The 27,017-nt window shown below is 58.4% G+C and overlaps 1 protein-coding gene across 16 annotated transcripts in view; it reads left to right on the top strand.

Moving 5' to 3' along the window:
- Positions 1-27,017, top strand: part of FBRSL1 (fibrosin like 1) — an 87,313-nt gene that overhangs the window by 24,063 nt on the left and 36,233 nt on the right. For all 16 annotated transcript variants that reach the window (XM_021074105.1, XM_021074100.1, XM_021074111.1 and 13 more), the window contains exons 3-4: positions 9,348-9,452; positions 11,746-11,781. In XM_021074105.1, the coding sequence (XP_020929764.1) occupies positions 9,348-9,452; positions 11,746-11,781 (141 nt within the window). The remainder of the gene's footprint in view (positions 1-9,347; positions 9,453-11,745; positions 11,782-27,017) is intronic.

Genomic DNA, 27,017 nt, shown 5'->3' with positions numbered 1-27,017 from the left:
CCACACCCTGTCAGACAAGCCTGTTTTTCAGATGAGGATACTGACAGAAAAACAAACAAATAAAACCAAAGAAGCATCCAAGTAACTTGCCCAAGACAAGCAGAAAAAGCAGCTGAGCCAGGGTTCAAACTAGGTGGCTTGGCTCCAGGATCTGTGCCCTTGACCCTGACCTTTCCCTGAAAGACTGAAGCAGTGGCAGCCACTGTCTCCTGTCTCCCTGCCCTTCTGCAGGCTGTGAGGCTCCTCTGAGGAGCCCATCTGAGCATGCTCTTGCCCTGCTGAAAGCATTCCAGAAGGTTCCCTTCATCTGCAGACAAAGTCCTGGCTCCTGGGGATGCCCCATGAGGTCCTTTGGGGCCTGACCACCCCATCCCCCAACCTGCCTACTTTCTGGGTAACTCACCCTGGGGTTCAGCTTCCCCACTTCCATGGTACGATTGCCCACTTTTTACCTGCACCCCAAACCAGGCCTGGTAACCCCAAGTCTGGCAAGGCCTGGGCCCCTGGAGCCCCAGTAAGTGCTGAGGGAGTGACACAGAGTTCGGCCTGTCTGTGCTCCTCAGCATCACATCTATTTGCCGGTTCGTTGAGGGCTTTTCTCCTCACTCACAAGACAAGTTTCCAGACTGGGCTGGCTTGAGTCCTTCCAGAAAAGTCACCCTGGCCTTTGGCAGATGAGCATCGTGGTAGCTGACACTTGTTAGCACTGTGGCCTTGGGCGGGTGACTGCCCCTCAGTGCCTCAGTTTTCTTATCTGTACAGGGGGTTAATGACACTCCTTAGGGGTTTTCAGATTCAGTGAGTTCATTTAAAGTCAGAACCCGGGAGTTCCTTTCGTGGCTCAGTGGAAACGAATCTGACTAGTATCCATGAGGACATAGGTTTGATCCCTGGCCTCACTCAGTTAAGGATTCAGCGTTGGGGTGAGCTGTGGTGTAGGTCGCAGATGCAGCTCGAATCTGGCATTGCTGTGGCTGTGGTTTAGGCCGGTAGCGGTAGCTCCAATTCAACCCCTAGCCTGGGAACTTCCACATGCCGTGGGTGCAGCCCTAAAAAGAGGAATAAATAAAGCAGAACCAAGAGTTCCCGTTGTGGCTCACCGGGTTAAGAACCCAGCTAGGATCCATGAGGACGTGGATTTGATCCCTGGCCTCACTCAGTGGGTTAAGGATCTGGCATTGCTGTGAGCTGTGGTGTAGACTGAAGACGCAACTTGGATCCCACTTTGCTGTGGCTGGCGTAGGCCAGCAGCTGTAGCTCCAATTTGACGCATAGCCTGAAAACTTCCATATGCCGTGTGTGTGGCCCTAAAAAGACCAAAAAAAAAAGAACCATGCTGGCTCCTGGCCAGCCACTGTACAAGGTCTGAATGGTTCCTCCCACCTGCACCTGTCCTGAGGCCTGGGCTATAGCTTGAGGGCAGCCGCATGGGGCTGCTCTGGGTGACTCTTCAGCCCTCCTCTTGCTGCACCAGGCTGTCACTGTGCCCGCCCCACACAGGAGGTTTGGCTCCATACAAAGACGCCTGCCCCTGCTGCCTCCATGGCCCCAGGCCAGTGACTCCTCCTTTCTGGGCCAGTTTCCTCATCTGTCAAGTGGGGCCTCAGGACTACTTGTTTCTCAGGTGGTTGAGATGAAAGACTCAGCTGGCTTCACGGCCTGTGCCGTGCTAGATCCACATGTTTGCTGTTGTTATTGCACTTTCTGCTTTATCATGTTCTTCACAGCATAATGGTTTCTCCCGCTTGGCTTTGGCCTCCTTGGCAGGCTCCCCTGGTTCCCTCAGGCAGCCATCCTGGCAATGCCCGTGGGCCAAGCCCTTGGCCGTTCTGCAGCTTGGGCACCTGGGCTGGGGCCTGGGGCCCTTAGGGACCAGCAGGCTGGGTCGTGGGGCACAGAAGCAAGGCTGCTCGCAGCCCAAACCCCCGCCCCAGAAGTGGCCCTCATGACTAAGCACCAGGCCCATGGGGCGGGGAACTTGCTGGTGGGCACAGCTGGGAGGAGGGTGGCAGGGAGCGGATACCTGGGCATGGCAGGCACCCACCTCTCCTCCCTGTCTGGCATGTTGTCAGCCCATTGGGCTCTGTTGTCACCCCCTGTCTGAGTCCTGGGGTGCCAAGATGACTAAGACAGATGACAGTCCCTGCTCTCAGGGAGCTGAGTTCCAGACAGGCATGAAATGAGTCGGGGATTTTGAGGTGACAACAGGCCTGCCTGGAAAGGGGGCTTCTTTAGATCAGGGGGATGGGAGGCCTCTCCCAGGGGATGGACCCAAGCTGAGGCCCAAGTGACAAGGAGCCCCCAGCCATACGCCTGGGAAGGGGTCACATTTCTAATGACACAGGAGGAGGAGGGCTGGGTAGGTGTGTGGACCGCCAGGAGGAAGGCTGTTACAGTTGGAGGGAGGTGCTTGTGGCTTGAGTCAACTGGACAGATGGGGACAGACAGGGACAGTGATGGAGCAGGCTGAGCGGCTAAGCCAATGAGAGGAGGTGAGATGGAGCACAGAGGACCCTGCTCCAGCTCTGGTGGCACACACACCTAGCGTCCACATCACAACTGTGGGGCAGGTCCCAGCTGCACCGCCCCTGTTCCCCAGCAGAAGGGAGGACCACACAGGCATAGGTGGGGCAACCCGACGCACACACTTGCTCATGTGCAGATGGTGTCCCCAGAGCCTGCTCCTCGGGTGGTGGCCAGCACCCCCTGTGCAGTCTGTTGTCATCTCCATCCCATCTCTGTCCATCCATCTGTCCACCTTTCCTAGAGGAAGGATGTGGAGCAGTTGGAGGGGGGTGGCCAGCCTCAGGGGGCAGCAGCTCGCTCCCTGACCCCAAGCTGACTGTGGAAATACTCGGTCACCCACGAACCACCAAACCCCTCATTGTGCCAGGCCCTGTGCTAGATGGTGGGGATGAAGGATAGCCCCTGCCTGATGGGCACCAGCAAGGACACCTGGGGCCACAGCAAATGGTCCAGCAAGGACACTTGGGGACAAGGAGCCTGAGGGGCCTTCATTGGCCTGGTTGATGCAGGAATGAAGGGAGGGTCGGGAGGCACCCCAGGAAGGAACAGGGCCCACGCCCAGCCACCCCAGAGGACAGGGGACACCAGGGTCTCCTTACTGTTGATTCCCTCATCCTGGAGCCTCCATCCCCTACTTGCATCCCTGAGGACCCCCCCCTTGCCACCCCTCTCACCACCCTGGGCACCGACAGCTGCATTACCACGCTTCACCAGCAGGCGCTGCTGTCAGCTGGGTGACACCTGCCTCAATGCTGAGCCTCAAAGGGATCCTTCTCCACCCTGACCTACAGAGGGGTTGTCATGTGCATGCAGAGGAGAGGCTGTGCAGGCAAGTTGGGGAGGAGGGCCCTGGCCTTCCTCACACACTGCAGCATCTCATCTGCCCATCAGCCCCCTTCGTGGGTGTGTTTGCACAGTGTGCATGAAGTGTCTCCTCCCTGGGGGGCCTTGTGCCTCCCTGGGCTGCTCTGAAGCCCAGGCTCCCTGAGACAGCTCCCACCCAGGTTCACCACAGAGCACACCTGGGGCCAGCGAGCTGCCAGGCCTGGGGAAACTCAAGGGGCTTCCTGGGCAGAACTAGGTTTACAGCCCTTGGGGCAATGATGTAGGGAATGATGGAGGGGCCAGGGGCTGAGGTGCCCAGGAGGCAGTGGGGTGGTCCTCAGCTGTGGCATAGACCAGGCCTCGGACCATGCACTGTGAGGGCTTCAGGTAGATGGGACAGGCTGTCACCTCCCACTTAGCCATGCCAGGCACCTGCACCAAGGGTTAATGGAAGGCCACAGAACACACTGGACATGGGGGATCAGCTGGAACAAGCAGGGACTGCGGGGTTGGGGGCAAGAAGGCAGATGGTTCTCATGGATAAACGCAGCTCCGTCTCCTAGGCAGCTGGCGGGGGCCCAGTCAGGGCCATGGGCTTGACCTTTGGCTGCTGAGTCAGCAGGGGACCTCTTGACTTTGGGGTGCATACTGGAATACCCAGGGGGCCCAGGAAGGTCTCTGAGGTGAGACCCATAATATCTGACCCCTGAGGAGGCCCAGGGGCTTTAACGGTTTGCACAGGGGCCCCGAGAGGAAATCGGGGTGCCATGAGGAGCAGGGGTGGAGATGGAGTGCAAGGAGGAGGGGTCTCCACCGCAGGCTTGAGTTGCCACATGGCCCCAGAGCAGGGAGGCAAGTGTGTGTGCACATGCATGTTTGCTCATGGACACAGGGTAGGGTGCTGTCTGGAGCCTGTGCTCGGTTTCTGCAAGGGCACCCTGGAGGTGGCCAGGGGTGGGCACTGATCCAGACTCCCTTCTCACCAGGACAGTGGCCCAGCCAACTGGGGGCGAAGGGGTGGTTTCTGGTGCTTGACGGGTGCCTGATCCTTCCTCCCGCCCCAGGGCCTGTCCCCCACTGGTTTGAGGGAGACCATGGGTGGCCTCAGCCACCGCCCCCTTCTCAGGGTCCCCCAGGGGCTGCAGCCAGGCCTTGCCCTACCTCTTCCCTTCCCAGGCCTGCAGGTGTGGAGGCCAGTGTGGTCCAGCCATGGGTCTGAGAGCACCTCCCACCCCTGGGCTGGGCTGGGCTGGCATTCAGGAGGAGAGGCATGAGTCAGGGCCCAGAGCCCCTGAGAATGTGTGTGAGCTCATGTGCCTGCCTGAGAGCTCTGTGGGATGATGCTCAGGAGGGTGAAACTGGCTAATGAGCTTCTGCAGGGGTTACCACGAATGGCCATTCTGGTCTCACACTACGCAGCTCCAGGGCCACCAATCCCACTGTCAGCACAGGCGGTGTGAGCATTGTAGGCACAGAGCGGTTTAGGGAGGGCAGCGGTTTCTGCTCGTCTGCGCACAAGGGCTATAAGGGTCGTGGGAACCTCGTGTGCACCCTACTTCATGTGGGGGTCTTGGCCAGGTGGGCAGGTGTAGGAGTAGGCGGGCATCGTGTCTGGACGTGGGGGCCATCTGGGATTCTCGGTGCAGTTCCTACAGTGTGTTCCTGCAAGTGCTGGTCTGTGAAGGGGTGTGTGGGTCTGGAGTCCCGGTGAGTTTGCTCGCTGTTGGGGTGAGGGGTGCCAGGGCGTCCCAGGCACAGATGGGTTCCTGTCCCCAACCTGTGCAGCTTGTGGGGCAGCCTTGGGACACTGCAGTCTCCTGACTCTTGGGCCCCTTCTCAGCCACACCCCCTGGGCTGGCCGCCAACCCCCCACACCCTGAGGGTCTGATCACCAGGGGGGAGTATGCATTACCTACCTACACCAGCCTGGGAGGCAGATGCTTCCTCCTGGGGGTGCAGCTGAGCCTGGGCTGGGCTGCCCTGCTAAGGAGGCGTTTCTCTGTTACTGCCAGAAAGCCCAGGGCCTCAGGTGCTCCTCAGATGCCTCAGTCAGAAGGTGGTGTCCCTAACCCTGCTGGTCTGATGGCAGCACCCTAACTATGCTGATCTAAGGGAAGTGTCCTCTCTGTACCAACTCCTGCCCCACTGCTGAGGTCCGTGACCTGCCCCTGCCAGGTTGAGGGCAGTGCCCTATTTGCACATATCCACCAGTCTGAGGGCAGAGTCCTGGCCCTGCCAGTCTGAGGGCATGCTGTGGCGGTGTGCCACCTTGCAAGAGCTGATTGTTAGGCGTTCAGGAATTTTCCATACCTCACAGAAGCCGCAGGTGCTCCATCGTGGGGCTCTCGAGGCACTCCCCCAGGGACCCCTGCTTCTCCCTGCAGTGCCACTCCTTTTCTTCTCCATAGCTCTGGAACCTGCTGCCTCACCTTTCAGAAGTATTGCCTTCTCAGTGAGGTCCTCGCTGGCAACCCTGGCTCTGCTCTGCTGTTGACTTTCCAGAGCACCTGTGGCCATCTCCTGACCCCATGCAGGCCTCTTCTTTGTAGGCTTCAGGAGGACAGGGACTTGTGTCTGTTTGTGTTCACTGCCCGGAATAGAGCAGGCGCAGAGGTACTCAGTAAGCCTCGGGTGGGTGGATGTGTGATGGTGGATAGTGGGAGGGTGAATGGATGAATGAGCGGGTGGATGAATGGACGGTGGATAGTGGAAGGGTGAATGGTTGGATGGGTCAGATTACAGGGGGGTGGATGGGTGGGTGGGTGGACCATAATGCCCAGAGGTAGGGGGCACAGGCACAGGAGCTCCCCACTGCTCTCCCAGGACAATCAGGGCCCGGGGACTCTGATCTTGTCTCTCCAGCCCCAGCTGGTATGGTGGCATGGCATCTCAGGCCTCCTGGCCTAGGTGGCCAGCAGCATTTCTGAGCCACTAGGAGGCAGGCAGGATAGCCAGACCCCAGCTTGGACTGTTTGGGCTCTTGGCCTAGGAACAGAAGCAGGTGACTAGTGTGTCCAGAACTGGGGTGGTTTCCAGGGCACAGGACTTGGTTTTATAAGATTTTCTGGGAAATGGGGCTTTCAGAGCTAAAACTGGCCACCTGAAGAGGGACGACAGACCCCAGCCTGCCCCATCCTTCAGGGCACCACTGAGGAGTCAGGCCCAGCTCAGCGAGAAGACAGCTTGTGTGAATGTCTGAATTGGAATGTGGCATCCTCCCTCATCACATTTCAGCTGTGTGCGTGTTGTTCTTCAGCCCCTGCTTCTCCACCCCTTTTGCTGGGTGTCCTTGTGCAGTGAGCAACCTGCACAGCCATACACAGCAGCCTTGCCCCAGACCTTTCCTCTCTCTGCAGTGTCTCTGGGCCCAGCCTTCCTCTTCTTGAGCAAGGACCCTGCCCTGAGTCCAGCCCAAAATACTGCCACCCCCAGCAGTGAGTGTGGGGCTCACAGGGATGATTAGTAACAATCAGAGCCATCTCAACTAGAGCACCCCCCACCCCAAAACTTCCCCAGAAGGCCTGATGACACATGATTCATGGTTCAAGTTTCAGATTCAGCAAGTCTTGGGGTGGGACCTGAAGATGTCTTGCATTTCTCACAAACTCCTGGGTGCTGCCGATGCTGGTCCAGGGACCCCACTTTGAAAACCATGGGACTAGGAGATTTGTTTTCTGCAGAGGCTCCCTGCCAGCAGGCAGTGAGGAAGGCCCCACCCCCACCTCAGGCACTAATCTTCCCTCCTTTTGGTGAGGCCTGTCATGGGGTCCAGGGCCCAGAAAGGCTCATCCCCCAAGGGTAGTGAGAGCCCGACTGGTGACAAGAGTGATACCTGGTGGCTTCTCGGTGCTGGCTCTGGGCTCAGGCTCACAAACAGAAGTGCCTGTGAGGCACATCCCCATTTCACAGATGAGGAAACTGAGGCTCGGGGACAGTTAGAAGGGGCAGCATTGGCCCAGGGTCTACGCATTCACCACTCAGCTGAGCAGGATGGAGCTAGTGAGGCTGGGGTCCCTGGGACGCATGATGGGGGTGTTCCCGCCTAGGGTAGGCCTGGGGCCCAGCCCTGGGCTTCCGCCACCACCCTCCTCAGGTGTGCGTTCCAGCTTCCCCAGAGGGTTTGCCTCACCTGGGCCCTTACCCCCAGGGCTCTGAGCTGTAGAGAGACACTGGATCTGTGTTCTGTCATTATACTTGGCTGGCCACCCAGGGCAGGGTCCTGTGGCTTTGCAGGTTGTACCCCCACTTCAGGGCTTCGAGTGGCCCTGGGGACCAGGGACTCTGAGAGGCTGCCTCGAGAGAGGCTTCTGGCTGAGCCCACCATGGGGTCTGCAGGAAGAAGGACTCAAGCCATGAGAGGGTTTCCTGGGAGAATATTCCAGAGTATAGCTAGCACATCTTGCTGACCCGTCCTGACCTTCCACCCTAGCTGGTGTCTCTAGGGCTGAAGGATGCTTACGGCAGAATGGCTGGGTGTGGAGGATGGGGCCTCACAGACCCTGGCTGTGGGGCAGGGTCTAAGCACTCCTGAGAGCATGTGTGCTGGGCTAGGAGGCCTGGAGGGTGGAGGGGAGGGCAGGCCATTCACACACCCTCTGGTGTCCCTTACACTGTCCCACAGGGACATTGGCAGCCCCCGGGGCAAGGGTCACCGGGTGCTAGGCAGCATGCGGGCCAAGAACCACCTCCTTGGTCTGCTGCTAGGAGACAGCAGACACACAGACCAGGGCTTGGACTGTCAATGCACATCCAAAGCCATGGCAGTGTTCTAAAACAGAGAGGTGAAGGGTCGGTAAAGCTCAGTGGTCCCGGGGCGAAGGCCTGAGGGCAGCCTGGAGCCAGTGTGGTTCAGGGCAGTGACTTCTAGGCCTGGGGGGGTGAGGCTCAGGGTCTCTGATGTGTGTCCTTGCCCTGCAGCTTTGTGAGGTTTGAAATTATTTCTAGGAGTCCCATTGTGGCTCAGTGGCAATGAACCTGACTAGTAACCATGAGGATGTGGGTTTGATCCCTGGCCTCGCTAAGTGGGTTAAGGATCTGGCATTGCCCTGAGCTGTGGTATAGGTCCAAATGTGGCTCCGATCCTGAATTGCTGTGGCTGTGGTGTAGGCCAGTGGCTACAGCTCCAATTCCACCTGTAGCCTGTTTAACTTCCATAAGTCACAGGTTCAGCCCTAAAAAAGCAGAAAGAAAGAAAGAGAGAGAGAGAGAGAAAGGAAGGAAGGAAGGAAAAGGAAGAAAAGAAAGAAGGAAAAAAATTGTTTCTAAGTAAAAAAAAAAAAAAAAAAAAAAAATGCAAGCAGGACTCTGGGTCCACTTCCTGCACTGTCACTTAACCTCTCTGGGCCTTGGTTTCCTCTTTCATAAAGTGGGCACAAAGCGCTTAATCAGGGCTTTTGTGTGAGGAGCCAAGAGCTGAAGGCTGGCCCTCAGCGCAGCCAGGTCCACCAAAATTCTGGCAGATAAATGACAGAACAGCACCTGCCCTAGTGGCTATTACTTGCTTCAGTCCACAGGTGACAGAACTAAGGCACAGAGAGGTTGAGTGATGGCCCTGGGACCCACAGTGAGGAGTGGCTGGTTCACACCCAGCTCTGCAGCCCTCGCAGCCCTGACTGCTTGTGGTGAGGACTGAAGGAGGCCCATGCGTGGTGTGTGTGCAGGAAGCAGGGCTGAATTCTCTTGACACCTGATGACCGGCCTGACCTGCGGCCAGTGGAATGGTCAGAAGTGGTGGGGAGGCCACTCCCCATCCAGAAGTCTTTTAAGTCATCTGCTGTCTGGAGGAAAGGAGGACAGAGCTGGCAGTTGATGTCACCATGCTGGCTCTTAGCTCTCCTGGGCAGTTCTTTCCCATCCTGGGTAGGAGTGGGTGTTACAGAGGGCTTAGCTCTGCCTCTTCCACCCCCTCCCCGGGTTTAAGGACAGAGGTGGGGTTCAGGGAGGAGCCTGAGGCCCCCCCCCGCCCGCCCGCTGAGCCCATCTCTCCCTGTCCCCAGATGAAGGTCGCGGTGTCCAGAGGGGGCGACCACAACAGTGACGGCGACAGCTTCCGAGAAGCCAGCAGCTCCCGGAGGAGCAGTTCCCGGGACCAGCTCAGTGACGTGAGTGCCCCAGCTGCTCACCGGAACATTTCTGAGTCCCTGGGGGGACTGCCAGGCCTCAGCCTTCAGCAGACACTGCAAACCCTTTGCTTAGGGCCTGGTGTCTCACTTGAGGGTTTTGGGCTCACAATTCCCATTCCCCTTCATTAAAACGTGGTTTTTTACCAATTAGGACTTCCCCATCTGGAGGGCTTTAAATGGGGACCAGGCATTAGGCCTTCGGGCAGGGGTGTGGACAAGGAGGCAGGGCTGCCAGGAGACAAGCCCGGTGGGAAGTGCCTCCGGCCCGGTGAGTGGGTCCAGGACTGCGCATGAAGAGCTGGAAGCGCTCCCACTTGCCCAGGCGGGCTGACCCTGTCAGCTAGGGTGTCTTTTGGTTCGTGCCTTGATGCTAAGGTGGGCACTGAGGGCTGCATGGAGGGAGGGTGCCCCACTGAGGCACAAGGTGGCCTGGGTCTGGGGACACCCTGTAGTGTCCTGTCTAAAAGCCAGGTCCCTGGAATTCCTTTTGTGGCTCAGCGGGTTAAGAACCCGACTAGTATCCAAGAGGATGTGGGTCGATTCCTGGCCTCACTTAGTGGGTTAAGGATCCAGGGTTGCCATGAGCTGTGTGTAGGTCACAGACACAGCTTGGATCTGGCATTGCTGTGGCTGTGGCTGTGGTATAAGCCAGTGGCTGCAGCTCTGATTCGACCCCTAGCCCAGGAACTTCCATATGCTGCAGGTATGGCCCTAAAAAGACAAAAAAAAAAAAAAAAGATAGGTCCCTGAGCTTAGGTCCCTGAGGGCTGGAGGGGCTTGGGGCCCAGGGTAGGGGTGACCCAGGCAACACACAGGGGCTCCCACCAGGATTCGGCCAGTGATGGGGGTGCTGGGTAACCCTCCATGGCCTCGGGTCTCCCTAGAGCTTAGAGAAGGGGGATGGGGCGGTGTAGGGAGCTTGGGCTTGGGGTGGGGATGGAGGGGCCCTCAGGGGGCGGGAGAAGAGGGAGGGAGGACTCAGGCAGAAAGGTCCCTACGAGGAGGCGAGGAGGCGTTGCTCGGGGAAGAGGCTTTGTCTTCTTGACCCCCAGCTGCAGAAGTGGCCGCTGAGCGGAGATGGGTTTTCTACGGGGCTAAATGGAACGAGTCGTCTCTCATTATCATCTAAATGGGGGCTGGGGGAGGGCCGGCGCGGGAGGCCAGGAGGAGGGCCTAATTGCCCAGCTCCGATCTTGTTGCCACAAGATGGGAAAATAGGCTGGTAATTGTCTGGGGCCGCGGGGGCTGCCCTAGTTCCAACTCCTCTAATTGCCGGCCGGGATGAACAGAGGCGGTTCTGAGCACAGCACGGGCCGGCGTGAGGGCGCAAGCTTGGGGGCGGTTATGGAACCCTACCCACCTCCATGGGCAGGGCCTGGGGGTGGGGGACCCCCTCCAGGGTGAGCTCTGCCTGGCAGACCCCCCCATAAGCTGACCGCAGGCCCTGGTAAGGGTCTGCGTGGGTGGGGGAGGGGCCCCCTAGCCCTACTCAGCAGAGTGGTCTGGCTGCAGTGGTCACCCACTCTCCCAGAAGAATCTTGGTATCTGGACCCCCCCCCCCACGCAGACCTTGGTCTGTGGGTCCCACACACCTGAGGCCCGCCCTCACCCAACCTGCCCAGTCATCTGTCCCCCTGTGCCTCGGGTGTCAACCCTGGTGAAACACACCTAACTGGTTTCTCCCATCAGATCTGAAATGCCCATTTGAGCCCAAGCAAGCTCGTCAAGGGTTATCGGGTCACCCGCACATGGCCTCCAGGCCAGAGCTGACCCTGTCTGACATCTGAGGCCCCAAGTTTACCTACCCAGCTCCTCCTCCAGGAAGGCTTCCCAGGGGTTCCCTGCTGGACCCTGTGACCCTGGAAGGCTGGTGGGTGACAAGGGACAAATCGACCTGGGCCCCCAGCCCAGAACCACATGTGGAAAGGGGGTGGGAGGCTGGCCAAGGGCTGAGCCCATCCCTCAGGAATGTGGGGGCTTTGCCCACCTCTCTGTTGGGGAGACTCCTCTGGGGTGGAAGGGTTCTGGGGCGGGTCCTCAGGCACAGCCCAGGCTGTTTGGGGCTCTGTGATACTCGGCTGTGGGGCCTCCAGTCCTCAACCCCCACCTGCCCACAGTCCCAGCAAAGAGCTGGGAGTGGTCCAACAGGCCTGTCTCAGGGTCACAGCATCAGCACCCCCAGCAGGTGCTCTGACTCCCCTGGTCATCAGAGGCGAGGGTGGCCTTTGGGGCCACAGCCCAGTTCCTGACTGTCCCTCTTCCTTCCCCGCAGAGCTCGGCGCAGGCGGTCTCAGGCAGAGGTTACTCCGTAAGTCTCCTGCCCCCTTCTGCTGTCCTCTCCCCGCATGCCCCAACCCTCCACCCTCGGGGTCCCCAACTGTGCTGAACGCTGCCCCCAGACTGGGAAAGGGGTTTGTAGAGGGGTGGGGACGGGGCCAAAGTGGGCAGAGGTGCAGAGGCAGCGCCGGTCCTGGGTCCTGCCCTGCAGCCCTGGCCTGCAGGAGTAGGGGTGGGCTAGGGCAGTGGCCTCTGGGTCTCATGGCGCAGCACTCGGTTTTGGGAGCCCAGTCCTGGAGCAGCCTGTGCCCTGACACCCCCTCCTGCAACCCCCTTCGACCTGGCCAGAGGGGGTGGACAGGGGCAGGAGGGAGCCATCCTGCTGCAGCCTCCTTCTCCCCCAGCCCCCTCCTCATGACTTTATTTCATTTCCCCTTAAGTATCAGGAGGAACGTTAATGACACCATAAAACCCAGAGCTCCATAAAAGCCATTTCTGCAGATTTACAGCCGTTTTGGCTCATTGGAGGGCAGGGGCCTGGGCTCCGCCCGCCTCATCCCTGCGGTCTCTGATTTACTGTGAGTTCCAGAGTTCCCGGGTTTGACAGGCTGGCTCTCTAAATCACAGTGGCTTTTTATAGGGTGTGTAATTAACCCATTAATTCCCTGGGTGGCAGGGACAGCCATGGATCCCTGGCCCTCTCCCTCCCCTCCCCCAGCTCCCTGACCCCCAGGGTCTGTCAGCCAGGCAGCTGCGCCTTCTGCCTCTTACCAGGCCAGGCCATAATGTCTTCCAGCCTTTGATCTGAGGGGTGCACCCTTCGGGGCAGTGGTCCCAAGTGCCACCAGAGGGATGTCGTCCTGGGAGAGACTCTGCCCTCCTTGGGCAGCCTTGGTGCTCTCATCTGTGGTCACAGTCATGGTTGGTGGCCCTCTGCTGCTCCTTCCTCCCATGGGCCTGGGCAGCCCTGACATGCCAGCTGCTCCTGGAGTTGACCGAGTTGACAGAGCAGAATTCAGGCCAGGCTAGGCCAGCGCCGGACTCCAGCAGGCCTGTGCTGTGGGAGGCAGCTGGTAACATGCTGCATGGTGCAGGTCAGGACTGGGGAAGGCTGGGACAGTGATGGGGAGAGGGGGCCAGAATGCCCACCAGCACGCACTGGTCCCACGAGGCTGCGACTCTTGCTGTGTCTGAGATGCCCAGGCCAGCTGGGGTCTGTCTCCCTGCCCCGGGCCTCCTTGCCAGAGCCACTGGGCGGCCCTTCTGCTTCCAAATCAGCATGTGTCATTCGTGGTCTTCTCCCCAAAATGCTGTTTCGAATGTTTCCTGGAGAAGAACCTGTAATTAACATGCCAGCTGCTTGCAGCTTAACCCCCCACTGCCGCTGCACAGGAGTGACAGATGGTGGTGGGCAGGGGCCCCGCCTGCTGCTCAGCTATGGGGGGCTCCTGAACCGTGTCTGCAGGCAGCCTGTGTGTGTGCACCAGGCCCTGGTGCGAGCAGGTGTGTCTGCTGGTCCCTGACATGTGCCGGCCGGCACTTCAGGGCACACAGGGTCAACCAACCCTGGTGGCCCTCTTGTCTAGTTGACATGGTGGCAAGTGGGGCTGCCCCTGTGGCTGGAGGAGTGGGAATGAGTCCAGAGGACGCTTGCCAGCAGACAGGCTTGCGGCTAGGGGCAGCTCAGGGCGGCTGCCATCCTGCCTCTGACTTGACGGTAGAGCCCTCAGACAGCTCGGGTGTTTGTGGCTTTCAGTGAAAGGGGAATGTGTGTACCCCTGAGTGTTGACATGTGTCTGTCACATGCCTGTGTCCGAGAGGTGGTGTCCCTGTGCGGCCATGGCGGGGCTGCGCGCCTGCATGGGAAGCATTACATGTTTCTTCCGGGTACCTCTGTAGGTGTGTGACGGTGATTCTGCCGTGGGTATCTTGATGTGACCTGTGGCTACATGGCTTTGTGTGTAGGTGTCAGCCTGTGTGCCCCTTGCCGCCTGTGCATGTCTGCGCTTGGGTCCTCAGGCCCAGCAGGGGTTATGCTTATCCTTGCTTCTCCCAACAGCGTCCCTGCACTTGCTCAGCGACATGAGGCGTTTGTCATCTGACCTGGTTTATAGGCGTACTTGAAGGGGTTTAATTTGCTGAGATTTATCCCCAGCAAATCCCCAATTATTGCTCATCCTCAAAAGCGTCTGTCCCGAAAGCTTGGTGCAGCCTCCCCAGCCCGCCATCAGATGTTCGTTAGCGCAAGAAAATTAGTTAGAAAGTAATTTTCTTAATTTGGCTGCTTGCAACCAAGGACATGAGGATTCATCTCCTGCCGAAGCAGGGGACTCGGGAGTTTTCTTTATTAAAGAGAAATGAGAATGGAGACGCCTGCCGAGGCGGGGAGCCGGCCCTGCCCCCACCCCACGTGTGCTGAGTGGCTGCCTGGGGACAGGAGCAGAGGACACAGAGCAGCAGCAGTGATGCCGGCCGTGACACCAAAGCAGTTCTCAGGGGACCGGCCTGCGATGACCTGGGCAGGGGTCCTCACAGCTGTCCCCAAGGTGGTCATTGCCACCATGGTGATGGCTGCCCACCCTCTGGATGAGGACACTGAAGCCCTTGGACCTGAGAGCCTGCCACAGGCGCCCTCCATCAGGAGGGGCCTCTGCTCAGGGATGTACTCCTAGCCAAGCCCCAGGCGGGAAGGCTGGCCCTGCTCCTGACATGCCCCTTTGTCCCTGCCAACCTCTTCCACCCAGCACCACCCTCCACAGGCTCCTCAGCACCCACCTGACCCCTCCCCAGCCCTCGGCAACAGCGCCCACTTGGCTGTAGGCCTCAGAGCACCTCTGAGCCCACCCCCTCTCAATTGCTGGGATGGGTCTCAGCTGAGCCCCCACCCTCTCCTTGGCTTAGGCACATCCAAATGCATCTCTTCTTTCCTCCCTTCGTCAAACCTGGATTGAGCATCTGCCCTGCTGTGGTCAGCCCTGCTGGAGAGGAGGCAAAGCCAGCATCCCTGCCTCTGTCCCTGTGCCCAGGGCCTCTGGGTCTGGGAGAGAAGGTGCTGAGTAAAACAAACAAGTAGCGTCCTCCGTGGAGGTGGCGAGTGCTGCTGAGAAAGAGGCGGGCTTAGGGGGACGCTGGTGTAAATGGTGGGGCCAGAGACCTCACCCAGACATGGCGGGGGTGGGGGGTAGCCCTGCAGAGGCCCTGAGGTGGGAGGGAGCCACCACATGCGTGAGGAACCAGAGGTGAGGCTGTAACTCTGCACAGCAGAGCAGCGAGCAGCGCCTCAGAGGCCTAGGGCTGTGTGAGAGGCGGCCTCCAGCCCAGTTGCCCAGAGTTTACCCCACCTGCCAAACCTGCCAGGGCAGACACACACACACACACACAGACACACACACACACACACAAACACACACACACACACACACACACACACACTCACATACATACCACGTAATTATATGATTGGCTTCATTGCACTCATACACACACACACAAACACACACACACACACACACACACACACACACACACATTGCATAATTAGCTGATTGGCTTCATTGCCTTCAGGGGATTTCTGGAAATGAATTCTAAGTTGTTGGTTGGGCCGCAGACAGCTAATTTCCCAGCTAGACTGCTAATCTCCTGGGTCTCCAGGGCCTCCACACCTCAGGCTCCTGGCCCAAGTGGGTGCCGTCAGACATGGCTGAGCCCAGCTGGTGCCCTGCCACAGGACCGTGGAGGGAGGCTGCTGCGGCCTGGGCGTGCCCCTGGCCAGTCCCTTCACCTGAGAGCCCAGGCAGTGGGGCAGAGCTAAAACTAGCAGCTGGCAGGGCCCAGGCAGAGCTGACAACAAGGGGTGGACTTTCCCCTCAGTTGCTGAGGAAGTCTGAGGGGGCAGGGTGGGGTTCGAGGCTCCTTGTGGAACTACCTTGACATCTGGGGGGGTCACAGAGGTCTCCTTTACTCCCCTGTCTGGAGCTTGATGCCAGCTCATGGTTGGTGGCCTCAGCTCCCCCAACGTGGGCATCCCCATTGTGGGCTGGTTGGGCTTCCTCACAGCATGGTGGCGGGTTTTCAGGGTCCTGAGAGCAAGTCAGGAGGACGCGGTAGCAGTGATGTGGCTGAGGCTCCAGGTTGTGTGGCATGGCTTCCTGATCCTCTATTGTCATGAGCCCCCGAAGTTCACAGGGAGGGGCTATGGACCCCCCACCCCATGTCTGTGAGAGTCAGCACTTTGTGAGAGGGACACGGGCAACTGGGCAGCCCCAGGAAACACACGCCACTGCACAGAGGCCTGCCCCAAAAGGCTTCTCAGATGGGCATAGCAGCTTCTGCTGAGACACAAGCATGCCCACGCGTGTGACCGCTAATATCACCCCACAAACATCTGCCAGGCACCTGCCGTGGGCCAGGCCCTGTCTGGCACAGTGATGGGCCAGGCCAGCCGAGCTCTAGCCAAAGCTCTGGGCAGTAGCCCGTTGGCCCCAGCAGCTATTTGGCATACCTAGAGGCTGAAGGCCATGCAGCCGTGTGTGCTGACACGCGTGTGCCTCCCGCCACCCCTTTCTCCTGGAAGTGGTCCTTGTGGCTCCTGGCTCCACTGTCACCCACTCTGGCAGAAGGGGCACAACCCTGCCTTCTGGGAGCTCTAGGTCTGGGGCTCAGGAGGGCAGAGCAGGTGACCCCCTGTGGTGGGGTACAGAGCGCAGGGTATCTGGGTGGTCGCATGCAGGTCACCTGCCAGCTTTGCCCCCAGGAGCTGGGGACAGTGGAGGTTAAAGATGAGGTGCAGCACATGGTGGGGGACTCAGCTTTAGTGAAGCATGGGAGGACTGACAGGTGCCGGGGGTGCCCTGAGCCGTCCTGAGACCTGCCTGCCACCCACACACCCCCATTAGCAGCTCAGTGCCCATAGCCCCTGAACCACAGAGCTGTCCACTTGCTCCAGGCCTCTGCTAAGCCACCCTGTGCAGCCCTGTGGCACAAACTCTGTCTTTATGAGGCAGGTTTATGACATCCATTACCCTGCTCCTTGGGCCACTTCCGAGCAGCTATAATTTGTACAAAAGCAATAAAACCCGGCCAGCCTCTCCCTGGAGTCGGGAGCTGCATTCTCCTCCCGCCTTGGAGCACAGGGAACTTAAGCCGGAGGCTGGGAGGTGGCCGCTGCTCAGAGGTCGGCAGGGCTGGCGGGTGACCATCCCTGCCTGACCTGCTTCTCGTCAGAGGATCCACCACCCACTCACCTACTCTGTTCATCCATTTTTCTGTCCACCCGTTCTTCACCAAGCCCGTCTCTCAGGGGCTCTGGGGGTGCAGCCGTGGCCCACATTTGAGAAGTTGGAGGACATAGAAATCCTTTCCTTGGGGCTGGTACAGAGCCTGTGTCCCCCTGCCCCTGTCATCCATCCAATTCCTCTCCTGGCAGAGCAGGGGTGGGGGGTGGGTGCCGCTCCCTCAGGCTGGTTGTCAGGTATTTTGAACGTGGCATGAAGATTGGTCCGAGGTTGTTATTCCCAAGGAAGTGGTCCCTGATGTGGAGATCAACATGGGGGTGGGGTGGGGGTGTTGGTTTACCTTTGGGAGGAGGGACAGGAGGGGACAGTGCCCAGGACAGCCAAACCTTCCTTCATCATCACTGTTCTGAATCAGTGGATGTGGCACTAGAAGGGTCATGGCCTTGGGGGCCTCCACTCCTGAGCTTCCTGTGGCAGGCGTTGAGGGAGTTGGGGGGACAGGGACGAGCACTTCTGGCAGCAGCTTCTTAAAGCCTAAATGGTGCAGGAGGAGGGTGCTGGGTATAGAGGGAGCTTTGGGCATTGAAGAGTTAGCCCTTGGAATTCCCATTGTGACCCAGGGGTAATGAACCCAACTAGTATCCATAAGGATGTGGGTTTGATCCCAGGCCCCGCTCAGCGGGTTAAGGGTCCGATATTGCTGTGAGCTGTGGTGTAGAGTCACAGATGTAGCTTGGATCCTGCATTGCTGTGGCTGTGGTGTAGGCCAACAGCTGCAGCTCCAATTTCACCCCTAGCCTGGGAACTTCCATATGCCACATGTGTGACCCTAAAAAGCCAAAAAAAAGCCCAAAAAAAAAGGAGAAGAGTTTGCCTTTGACTTAGCAGGATGCTTAACCCTCTGGGGTTAATAAACGTGCTGGCTCCTGGCTTTACTCTATCAGAAACACTGGCAGAGCTGCCTCTGCAGGTCGTGTGGGGGCCCCCAGGGCCAAGTGGGGAAGGGGCATGGATGGCAGAGCCAAAGTCCACTAGTCCCTGCCTGCCAAGGCTCTGCAAAGCCCTGCAGGTGGGAGAGGGGCTGGCTGGGTAGGGTCTAGGTCGAGAGAGGAGGAGGTAAAGGCACCGCCAAGCTGGGCACCACCATTTGCTTCAGTCCTCTGTCTGCAAGAGGTGGAGCCTCTTAGAGTGATCTGCCCCACGGGGCATCTGCTGTGACTGCCAGCCCCATCGCTCTGCAGTGTGGGGCAGGTCACTGTCACCTACCACGTGTCTGCCTAGAGCATCACTGAAGCCTGTGGCCTCTGCACCGCCCACCCGGGGCCCAGCTCCACTGGCAGTACAGCTGAGCAAGTCTTGAGGTCCCTGTCCTAGTGGGGAGACAATGGGAGAAAGCTTCTGTGGGGTACCTCTGGGTACAATGTGCCACTGGTCAGGGGCAGCATCCCAGGAAGAGCCAGCAGGGGGTCAGGCTGAGGGCAAATGCAGTGTGGGGTGCAAATGTGCCAGGGTCCCAAGAGGGGGCAGGGAGGGGCCCACTAACTTGTGGCTTCAGCAAGGCTTGTCCCAGACACCCAAACACCGTGGGGTTGCCCCATGGGGGAGCTTTGGGGGGTGGTCAGCAAGGCGGCCCGGATGCTGGGAGCCCCCAGACTGGGTTGTCCGGGCCCTGGGGGTGATGGCCCAACCCGTGCATACCTTGCGCTGTCATCTGAACGAAGGTTGGACTTAGGGCAGGAGGGCTTTTTTCCAAGAAAAGTCCTCCAGTCTCCACAGCATTTTGTAACTGCCTTTGGAAGCCTCCCCCCCACAACCATTATTTTATTTCAAACTGGAGCAGGCCCATGAAAGAGGAGGCACCAGCCCATCTAGCAGTGCAGAGCCTCTGACCAGAGAGCCTCCTCCCTCTTCCACCCCCCTTCCCCCCACACACATGCAGGGTCAGAGTGGCCTCACTCACACCCCTGTGTTCTGGCTGGGGATGGACCCACCTTCTTCATGGCAGCTTGAGACCCTCCATGAGGGTCTCCTGTGGGGTAGTGGGACAACTCGGGGCTCTCAGAGGGCAAGGCAGCCATGGAGGTGGCTGGCCTGGTGGCACATGTGCCATATTCCATTGGTCAGCTCAGCCATGCCAGCCCAAGTCCAAGCAGAGGGGATGGGCCTCAGGCCTGGATGGTAGAGTGACCAAGAGGGTGCCCCACTGTATTGCGGCCCAGCACCTCGGGATCCCACCCCAATGCCCACCAGTCTCGTAGCTTCTTTTCACTCTGTATTGGTCATCTGCTGCTGGGTAACCAGTTGCCCTGACTTAATTGCTTAGGACAGCAGTGTTCATCATAACAGCTTCTGAGGGCCAGGGGTTCTGGAGCACCCCCTCCAGAGGGTGGCCTGTGGAGGGACGGTGAGGCTGAGCCTTGGACAGCATGGTCACTCCACAGGGTCCTCTTGGCTGGGATCACACCCAGTGTGGACCCTGGGACACAACCCCCTTGCCTGTGCTGGCCCTCCCCAGCCTCCTCTCACTGGACTCTGCAGGCAGGGGACATCTTCTGCCCTGGACCCGCCCTGCCAGCCCCTCTTGGCCTGCCCCTACCATCTGGGGAAGCTGCAGGAGGGGAGGGGCAGCAAGCACCCCTTACTGACCTGGCCTGGGGTGCAGCCATCCCTCCAGTGGGGAGCTTCCTGCCCCTGTGAGCCCCCAGGGCTTCCTCACCCCTTGTATCACCTGACAGGTTAATTCCTCTCATTCAGCTGCTGGTCAAGGCGGTCCCTAGGTGGGTCTGCCTTCCTGCCTATCCCCTGACCACAAGTTGCATAGAGCAACGCAGGCCCCCTGGGGGCCTAGGCCTGCATGGCCTCTGCAGGCATGAGCCAAAGGACTCCTGTCCAGTCAGGTGACTGGGCCACCATCCTGTCCCTGGAAGCTGGACACAACACTCTGGACGGGCCTGCAGGAGCCCTTCAAGGCAGTGGCCACATGTGCAGGAGCCACAACCAGGGGGAGGGTCAGTCCAAGAGCAAGTGGGTGCCAGGCTGGGCCCCTGGGATCCCATCGGAAGCTGAAATTCAATTATGCAGCGCAGGCGGGGCTGCGGGGACACAGAAGGTTAGGAATTAATGTTAACACTGTTCTGGTTAAGACTTTCTGTGTTGATAAATAATTCATAAGGCAGTTAGCGCCCCAAGTCTGACAACATGAGAATATATTAATACAGTCGACTCCACGAAAGGTCAGCCGCGTGCGGCGGGCCAGGGGCCGTCTTTTATTCACGCTCTGACATGGGCTCGTTAATTATGCCAGCCCAGCAAGCACTGCACCGGGAGAGCCGCTAATGAGAAAAAGGGAGAGTGGGTTCAGTGTGCCACGCTGTCCACGGGTGTGGAGGAGGAAACGGACCGAGGCCCTGGTAAGGCCCCTGAACCCGGAGCAGCGGGGCCCCGCCTGTCCCCCTGCAGCTCAGGCAGGGTAGTGGAGGGAGGCATGGGAAGAAATCCACAGGGATCCCCCCAAGCATGCAGTCCTAAAGTGGTGACTGTTGGCTGTCCCCAAGTATCTGTGGCACCCTCACTGTGAGCCAGGCGCCACTCAGGCCCCAGGATCAGAGGATTGAAGATAACCCAGAAGCCCCTGCTCTGGCGGGGGCCGCAGAGGGAGGGGCAGATGGGAAAGAGGCATCAGAGGTGTGGTGTGTCAGCAAACATGCATAGAGCAGATGGGGATGTAGGGGGTGCCATCCGGGAAGGGGCCTGGCCTCGGGGTTCCCGGGACACTGGTGTTCCTCAGGGGAACAGAGCACATAAGATCACATGAGTGAGTGTGTGTCCCATGAGTGCGGGGGTGTGTGTGCAGGCATGTGTAATTATGATCACAATGTGGCTGGGGGGTTGCCAGGTCAGCTGGTGGCCCTTGAACCCTGTGCAGATTTGGGGATGTCTTGTTTGTCCCGAGAATGAGATGGGTGTTGCTGGCTGCACCGAGCAGTGATGTGGCTGCTGGTCTGTCACCAGGAGCTGCTGGCGAGAACAGATGAGGCACAGTGGGGACAGAGGGTGGAGGGACAGGCAGTTTCGGCCCATTTGGGGCAGTGGATTTGCTTCTGAGCTGGACAGAGGCTGCAGGGGGCTTGGTGGTAGGGTGAGGGGGCTCCCTGGAAGGACAGAGCCTCGCTAGCTGCAGTGGGGAGATGGCAGCTGGGTGGAGGTGCCCTCCACGCCAACTGTCACAGCAGTCTGCATCAGGCGTCACCATGGGGGCCACAGAGCCCTCAAATTGAATTCAACTGCACAGCCCTCGATGAAACTTCTGGGAAGAGAGAAGTCTGGGGAAAATGACCCCATTCAGAAGGCGAGTCCCCCATAGAGCAGAGGCTAAGGGGTGCTCCCTGCACATCCTTGTCACTCTGGGAAAAGTTACCCACGGAGCGGTGTCCCAGTTTTTTCCATACCTGTGGTAACTGCAGCCAGAGAAAATACAAAGTGATTTTGTGTGGTTTTTTTTTTTGGAGCCACACCCACAGCATATGGAAGTTCCCAGGCTGGGATGGAATCCAAGCTGCAGCTGCCAGCCTACACCACAGCCTCAGCAACACAGGATCTGAGCTGAGCTGTGACACCACAGCTCATAGCAACACCTGACCCTTAACCCACTGAGCAAGGCCGGGGATCAAACCCACAACCTCATGGATACCAGTCGGGTTCATTACCCCTGAGCCACAACAGGAACTCCAGTTTTGTGTTTTTCATAACAGGGTCAAAGCTCCAGTGATACTAACTAAGCAGCTTTTAGCTTTGTGAACTTCGTCTGACAGAACATTCCAGAATCCTGTGAGGTGCACAGGCAGTGCCCCCACTCTGTGCAACCCAGAGCACCCTCTGGAGGCCACTCCCTCAAGACCCCTTGGGGGGAGGAAGAGGGTGGGGCTGTTCAGAGGTCAGTGGTCAGAGCCCAAGTCATCCATCTGTTCATTCTTTCGTTCATTCCCTGCCCCCCGATCCAGGTCTGTGTGTACCCCATAAGTCATTCATTCATTCCCTGCCCCCAATGTCCCAGGTCTGTGTGTACCCCCAGGTCATTCATTCATTCATCATTTTCTGCCCTCCTATCCAGGTTGTCTGTGTACCCCATAAGTCATCCATCCATTCCCTAGCCCCGCTGTCCCAGGTCTGTGTGTACACTCCATTCATTCATTCATTCATTCCTTGTCCTCACTGTACTGTAGGAATGACATCTTTGTTCCTTGAAACTTGGGTTTCAAGCAGATGAGACTTATGACAAACAAATTAGCAATTAATTGAAGATGGCTGCAGGGCAAGGTCAGGACTGAACAGGTGCTACGTGGGTTCTGCACCACATTGAGCTCAGAGAAGGCTGAGGAGGCCAGACCGGCAGCAATGTGAGGGGTTGGGGAGCAGGCAGGTCACACAGGCCAGACATGGGGAGGAGCAGAATTCTGTTCCAAGGTCCTCTTGAGAATGGCAGGTTAGGAGGGGTGGCCTTTCTGCACCAGCCTTCCCTCTGGCCAGGCACCAGCTCCACCCTGACTCTCCCCACTGAAGAGGGACCATCAGCTGGCTGCTCATAAGCCGCGTGTCCACAGCGACAGCTCATACTCAGGGCCTGGGGTGATGCCACCAAGCCTTGCACCGTGTCACCATGGGCTTTCCTCAGAGGCTGCTCTCAGCCATGTCTGAAAATGCAGGAGGCCGTGGAGGCAGGAGCAGGGACCTCAGCCCCTCTTTCCCACTGCCCCGCCCTGGCCCGCCAGATTCCTGCCCCTCTGTCCCCGCTGCCTCACCTGTGCTGGCCTGCGTTTTTGCTCAGCGGGTCTCCCTCACCTCTTTGCTTAAGGCCAGCTGCACTCTGGCTATCAGGATGCACTAACTTAATTGCTCATTAACTGGGTAATTAGTGCTTTGTTTTGCTTTAAAGCCTAAACACTCATAAAAAGTGAATTAGCTGAGTAAACAAGAATGGGATCTTCTGAATCTGCCATCCGGGTATCGTGCATAATTAATCAGGCTCAACTGTGACTGTGCTTCCTGGGCCAAGGTGGCCTGGGGCCCTGGGAGGGGCAGTGCTAGGACTTCAGTCCAGTTTCAGCCGCCACAAGGGAGTCACCGGCGTGGGGCCTGACCAGACAGGCCAGGTTACAACTGTGGGTTCTAGAGTCTGCTCACCCACCCTCCAGCCATGCCCTGTGTGGGCTCCCAGCCGCTCTGCCTCAGTTTTCCCATCTGTAAGCAGTGGGTCTGTGCTGGGGGCTAAGAAGTGTGAAGAAGCCCAAGCTCCACTTCTTGGGCCTTTGCTCCTCTCCTGCCCCTCTCCTGCCCCTCTCCTGCCAGCCCTGTAGTCTCAGGGTCGACACCCAGCAGAGCCCAAAGCCCTGGCCCTGGGGTTTGTCTGGGGTCTAGGCACAGGGCCCTTTGGGGCCTGGACCCAGCTCTAGGCCCCTGCTCGGTGGTCACGTGGCTGTAAGCAAGCCCCTTTTTGCCTCTGCTTTCTTATCTGCGAAATGGGGCTTATACCTCTAGGCAGCTACCCTAGAGGGCAGTATGGTGCCAGCCTTCCCCAGCCCTTCGCCCGACTCTTCAGACAGTCGCCCAATGATCCCACAGCCTCCCCATTCCACAGATGTGACAGCTGAAGCCCAGCACTGCACTCCTGGTGCCCCCGCCACCAGGGCCCCCCAGGTCTACCTCTCCCTGGAGGGGAGCCTGGCTGAAACCCTCAGCTGCTGCGGTGCTTATTTACACAATTGAGCTGAGCCCGCAAGATAGTACCCAGCCCGTGGCAGGGGTTCCACAGTCCCTCATTTGGCTTCTTATTTTAGCTGAATCGCTTAATTGGCATGTGATCAACATCCCAGTGGAACATTTGCAATAGAAACGAAGGTGACACCTCATGCCTTTATCAACGGGGAAGGATAGATTTCCACCTTGAGGAGGTCACTCTGCTGCCCAGATGCAACGCCCCATGCTTCTCCCCTAGTTCTTCTAAGGAGGCGCCAACAAGCAGAGCGAAATGTTTAATGAGCTGGAGCCCCTGCAGGGCCACAGGAGGGCGGGAGCCCTAAGCACAGACACAGACCATCCACACAGCCAGTGTTCCTGGGCCTCACTTGTGGGGCCCCATGGCCCCGTGGCAGGTCACCCTCATTGGGACACCTGGCGGGACACCCTGGGGTAGAGCCCCCTCTGGACAGGATGCCCTGATGCTCACGTGTGAGAAGCTTTAGCACAACTCCCCAAGTCTTGGCATGCACACACGTAGCACGCATGAGCTGTGAGAACACAAACAACAAGCACTGCCCACGCCAAGGACTGGTGCCATCTCCCAGGTGGCCCCAGGCACACCTCCAGCCGCAGAGCAACTCAGACCTTCCTTGCCCGCATGCTCAGGTGGGATGTTCTAACGTTTTCTGCTCACACATAGGCCACAGGTACCACAGCCTTATTTGGTTCGCAGCTGCCCAGGCCTTTCCGGATGACAATGCCCATGGGAAGTGCAGCCCAGGCTGGGGAGGAAGGGCAGGCCCCCTTTCATCTCTTGGCAGCTCTGTCGGCAGGGCCTTGGTGGCACTCGGCTTTGGTGGCACTTGCGCAGCTCATCCCCGGAGTGCCAGGCAGTGTGCTGCCCCTTGCCCTCTTTGACCCCTGGCTGGAGGCAGGGCTGCCTGAATGAGAAGCTGGGGACAGAAGCAGAGCCGAGGTGGCTTCATGCCTTCCCCAGCAGCTCCCTGCAGGGCACCCTCGCCCTCCATCCCCACTGCACAGTGGGGGCTCCACAGTGGTCAGGGGGGACCCTCCCTGTCCCCAAGGGTGTCTCTGGGCCAGGTCTGGATGCTGGGACATTGACGGGGAGTAGCAGGCCCAGAAGCAAGGTCTCCCTGCCCATGAATTTTTCATCCCTTTGTTTGAGAAGTGGGAGACAGACAGGCTTCCTCCGAGCTTTGCTGGGAAGCGGTAATTAACGTTCACAACGAGAGAGAATAAAAAGGCCCATTCCTGTGGCTGCTGAATGACCGGGTTGATTCCTGCCTCTCCGGTTGTGGAGGGTGAGGAGCAGCCCCACCCCAGGCAAGTGGCTGCCCAGGTTGCTGGAAGAGGCTTGATGACGGAGGCCAAGTTCTCCCGACCGCTTGTGCAGGTGCCCCTGGGGAACAGGCACTATCAGGTCACAGATGTGTGTGCCTGGGCCCCGTGGAGGACTCAGATGGTGGTGGCAAAGGTGACGATGGTGGCAGTATGATGGTGGTGATAATGGTGATGGTGACATTGGAGAAATTGACCAAAGGTGAAGGTCGAGGTGGTGATGATAGTGCTAATGGCAATGATGACACTGACAAGGTGATGATGATGACAGAGGCTTACATTTATGGATCCCAGACTGCCAACCACCTGCTGTTCTGAGCACTCCACATACACTGATTCGTTTAACCTCAACCCCCGACCCCCGTGTGGAGGCCCCACCCCGTCTCTGCAGATGAGGAAGCTGAAGCTCAGAGAGGTGAAATGGAGCAGCCGACGTTGCCATTAAGTGGAGGAGGTGGGACAGAGCCCAGGATCAGTCTCCAGAACCGACTGTGTGGCTGCGTTCCCAGCATGTGACAGGGACCAACACTTGGGCCCTGCATGTCAGGAGAGGCAGGGATGGGGCACAGCAGGGCCCCCAGGGAGCACTGCCCAGCACTGGGCAGAGCTGTCCCTTGGACATGTGACTCCCCATTCTCAGTAAAAGGCAGGATTTCATGAGAAATCTCCAGATTTTTAAATGTTGGCAGCAAAAGAATTTTTAAAAAATGGGGGCAAACCAAGCCCATCTGTGGCTCCACCACCCAGCTTGTCTCAAGCTGTGTCTCAAGGCCACGTCCACCCATGGGTGGCGGTGAGGGAGAGAAAGCTGTCGATTGGGCCTGGGAGGTACCAGGCATCCCTCGTCAGGTCCTGTCCGTGCACAGGGGTGACCTGCCGTGACCCTCGGGTATTCCCACGTCACATCTGTTAGTGTGGGTGACACATAGTGGCCTGAGGCATGGAGGGGCTGAGCTTTTGGCCTTTGGGATGTGGAGCCCTGAGCTCACATCTGCCTCTGACCTACGCTGAGTAGTCTTGGGCTTCCCGGTGGTGTGCCTTGCTTTAGCCACCCTGGGCCATAGGTTCAACACAGCCCCTGGGCAGGAGGGAGGCACTGAGCCCAGCGGTGGAGGACAGCCTCACCCCAGCCACTGGGCAGAGTCACCTGGGCCCCAGACGCTCGGGTGTAAGAGCTTTGGGGTCCCTCACACGAGCACTCAGGACTGTAACCCCCAAGGTTGGCAGAAGGATGGGCAGAGAGGGCAGCCCTGGGAAAGTGATCCTACTGGTTGTTTGCTGGCCGGGCCAGGCTGGGAGGAACTTGCGGGCCAGTAGAGGTCTGTGCTACCTGCTGGGTGGGATTGGAGCATGAGGCCAGCAGGGAAGGAAAGGACTGACACGGGGTTCTCATCAGGGCCAAGGAGGGCTCACCTTTGGGGCATCTGCTGTCAGGGTCATGGACAAGAGCCGACACTTCCAGGGCTGGGAGACACCCTAAAACTCTCAGGTTTGGGCATTCAGCCCTTCCAAAGGGGAACCCTTCATTCTTGGCCTTGTTGGAAGACAGTGATAATTCTGCTGAGTGATGGTGATAGTGATGGTGGTATTAAAAATACATCATAGGAGGTGGGGCAGTGGAACGAATCGATAGGCATGAGGGGGGGTTGGTGGGTAAGAGGGGGGGTGGGGGGGAGCGGCGGATGGTGCGTGCTGGGGGGGGCTACAGCTCGATCGATAGCTGGAATATATGCAAGCGAAAAAAAAAAAAAAAAAAAAAAAAAAAAAAAAAAAAAAAAAAAAAAAAAAATACCATCATAAAAATACCATCATGCTGTATATTGAAATGGGTACAGACCCAGCACTGTCCTTGTGTTTTGCATGTGTTCACTCATATAAGCTGTACACCAATCCTGTAGGTGGGCTGTTGGCTCTGTTTTACAAAGCATAACTGAGGCAC

The sequence above is a fragment of the Sus scrofa genome, chromosome 14, assembly GCF_000003025.6.
Source record: "Sus scrofa isolate TJ Tabasco breed Duroc chromosome 14, Sscrofa11.1, whole genome shotgun sequence".
Taxonomy (NCBI): domain Eukaryota; kingdom Metazoa; phylum Chordata; class Mammalia; order Artiodactyla; family Suidae; genus Sus; species Sus scrofa.
Note: the sequence above shows the minus strand (reverse complement) of the source record. Positions and strands in the feature narration are given on the sequence as shown.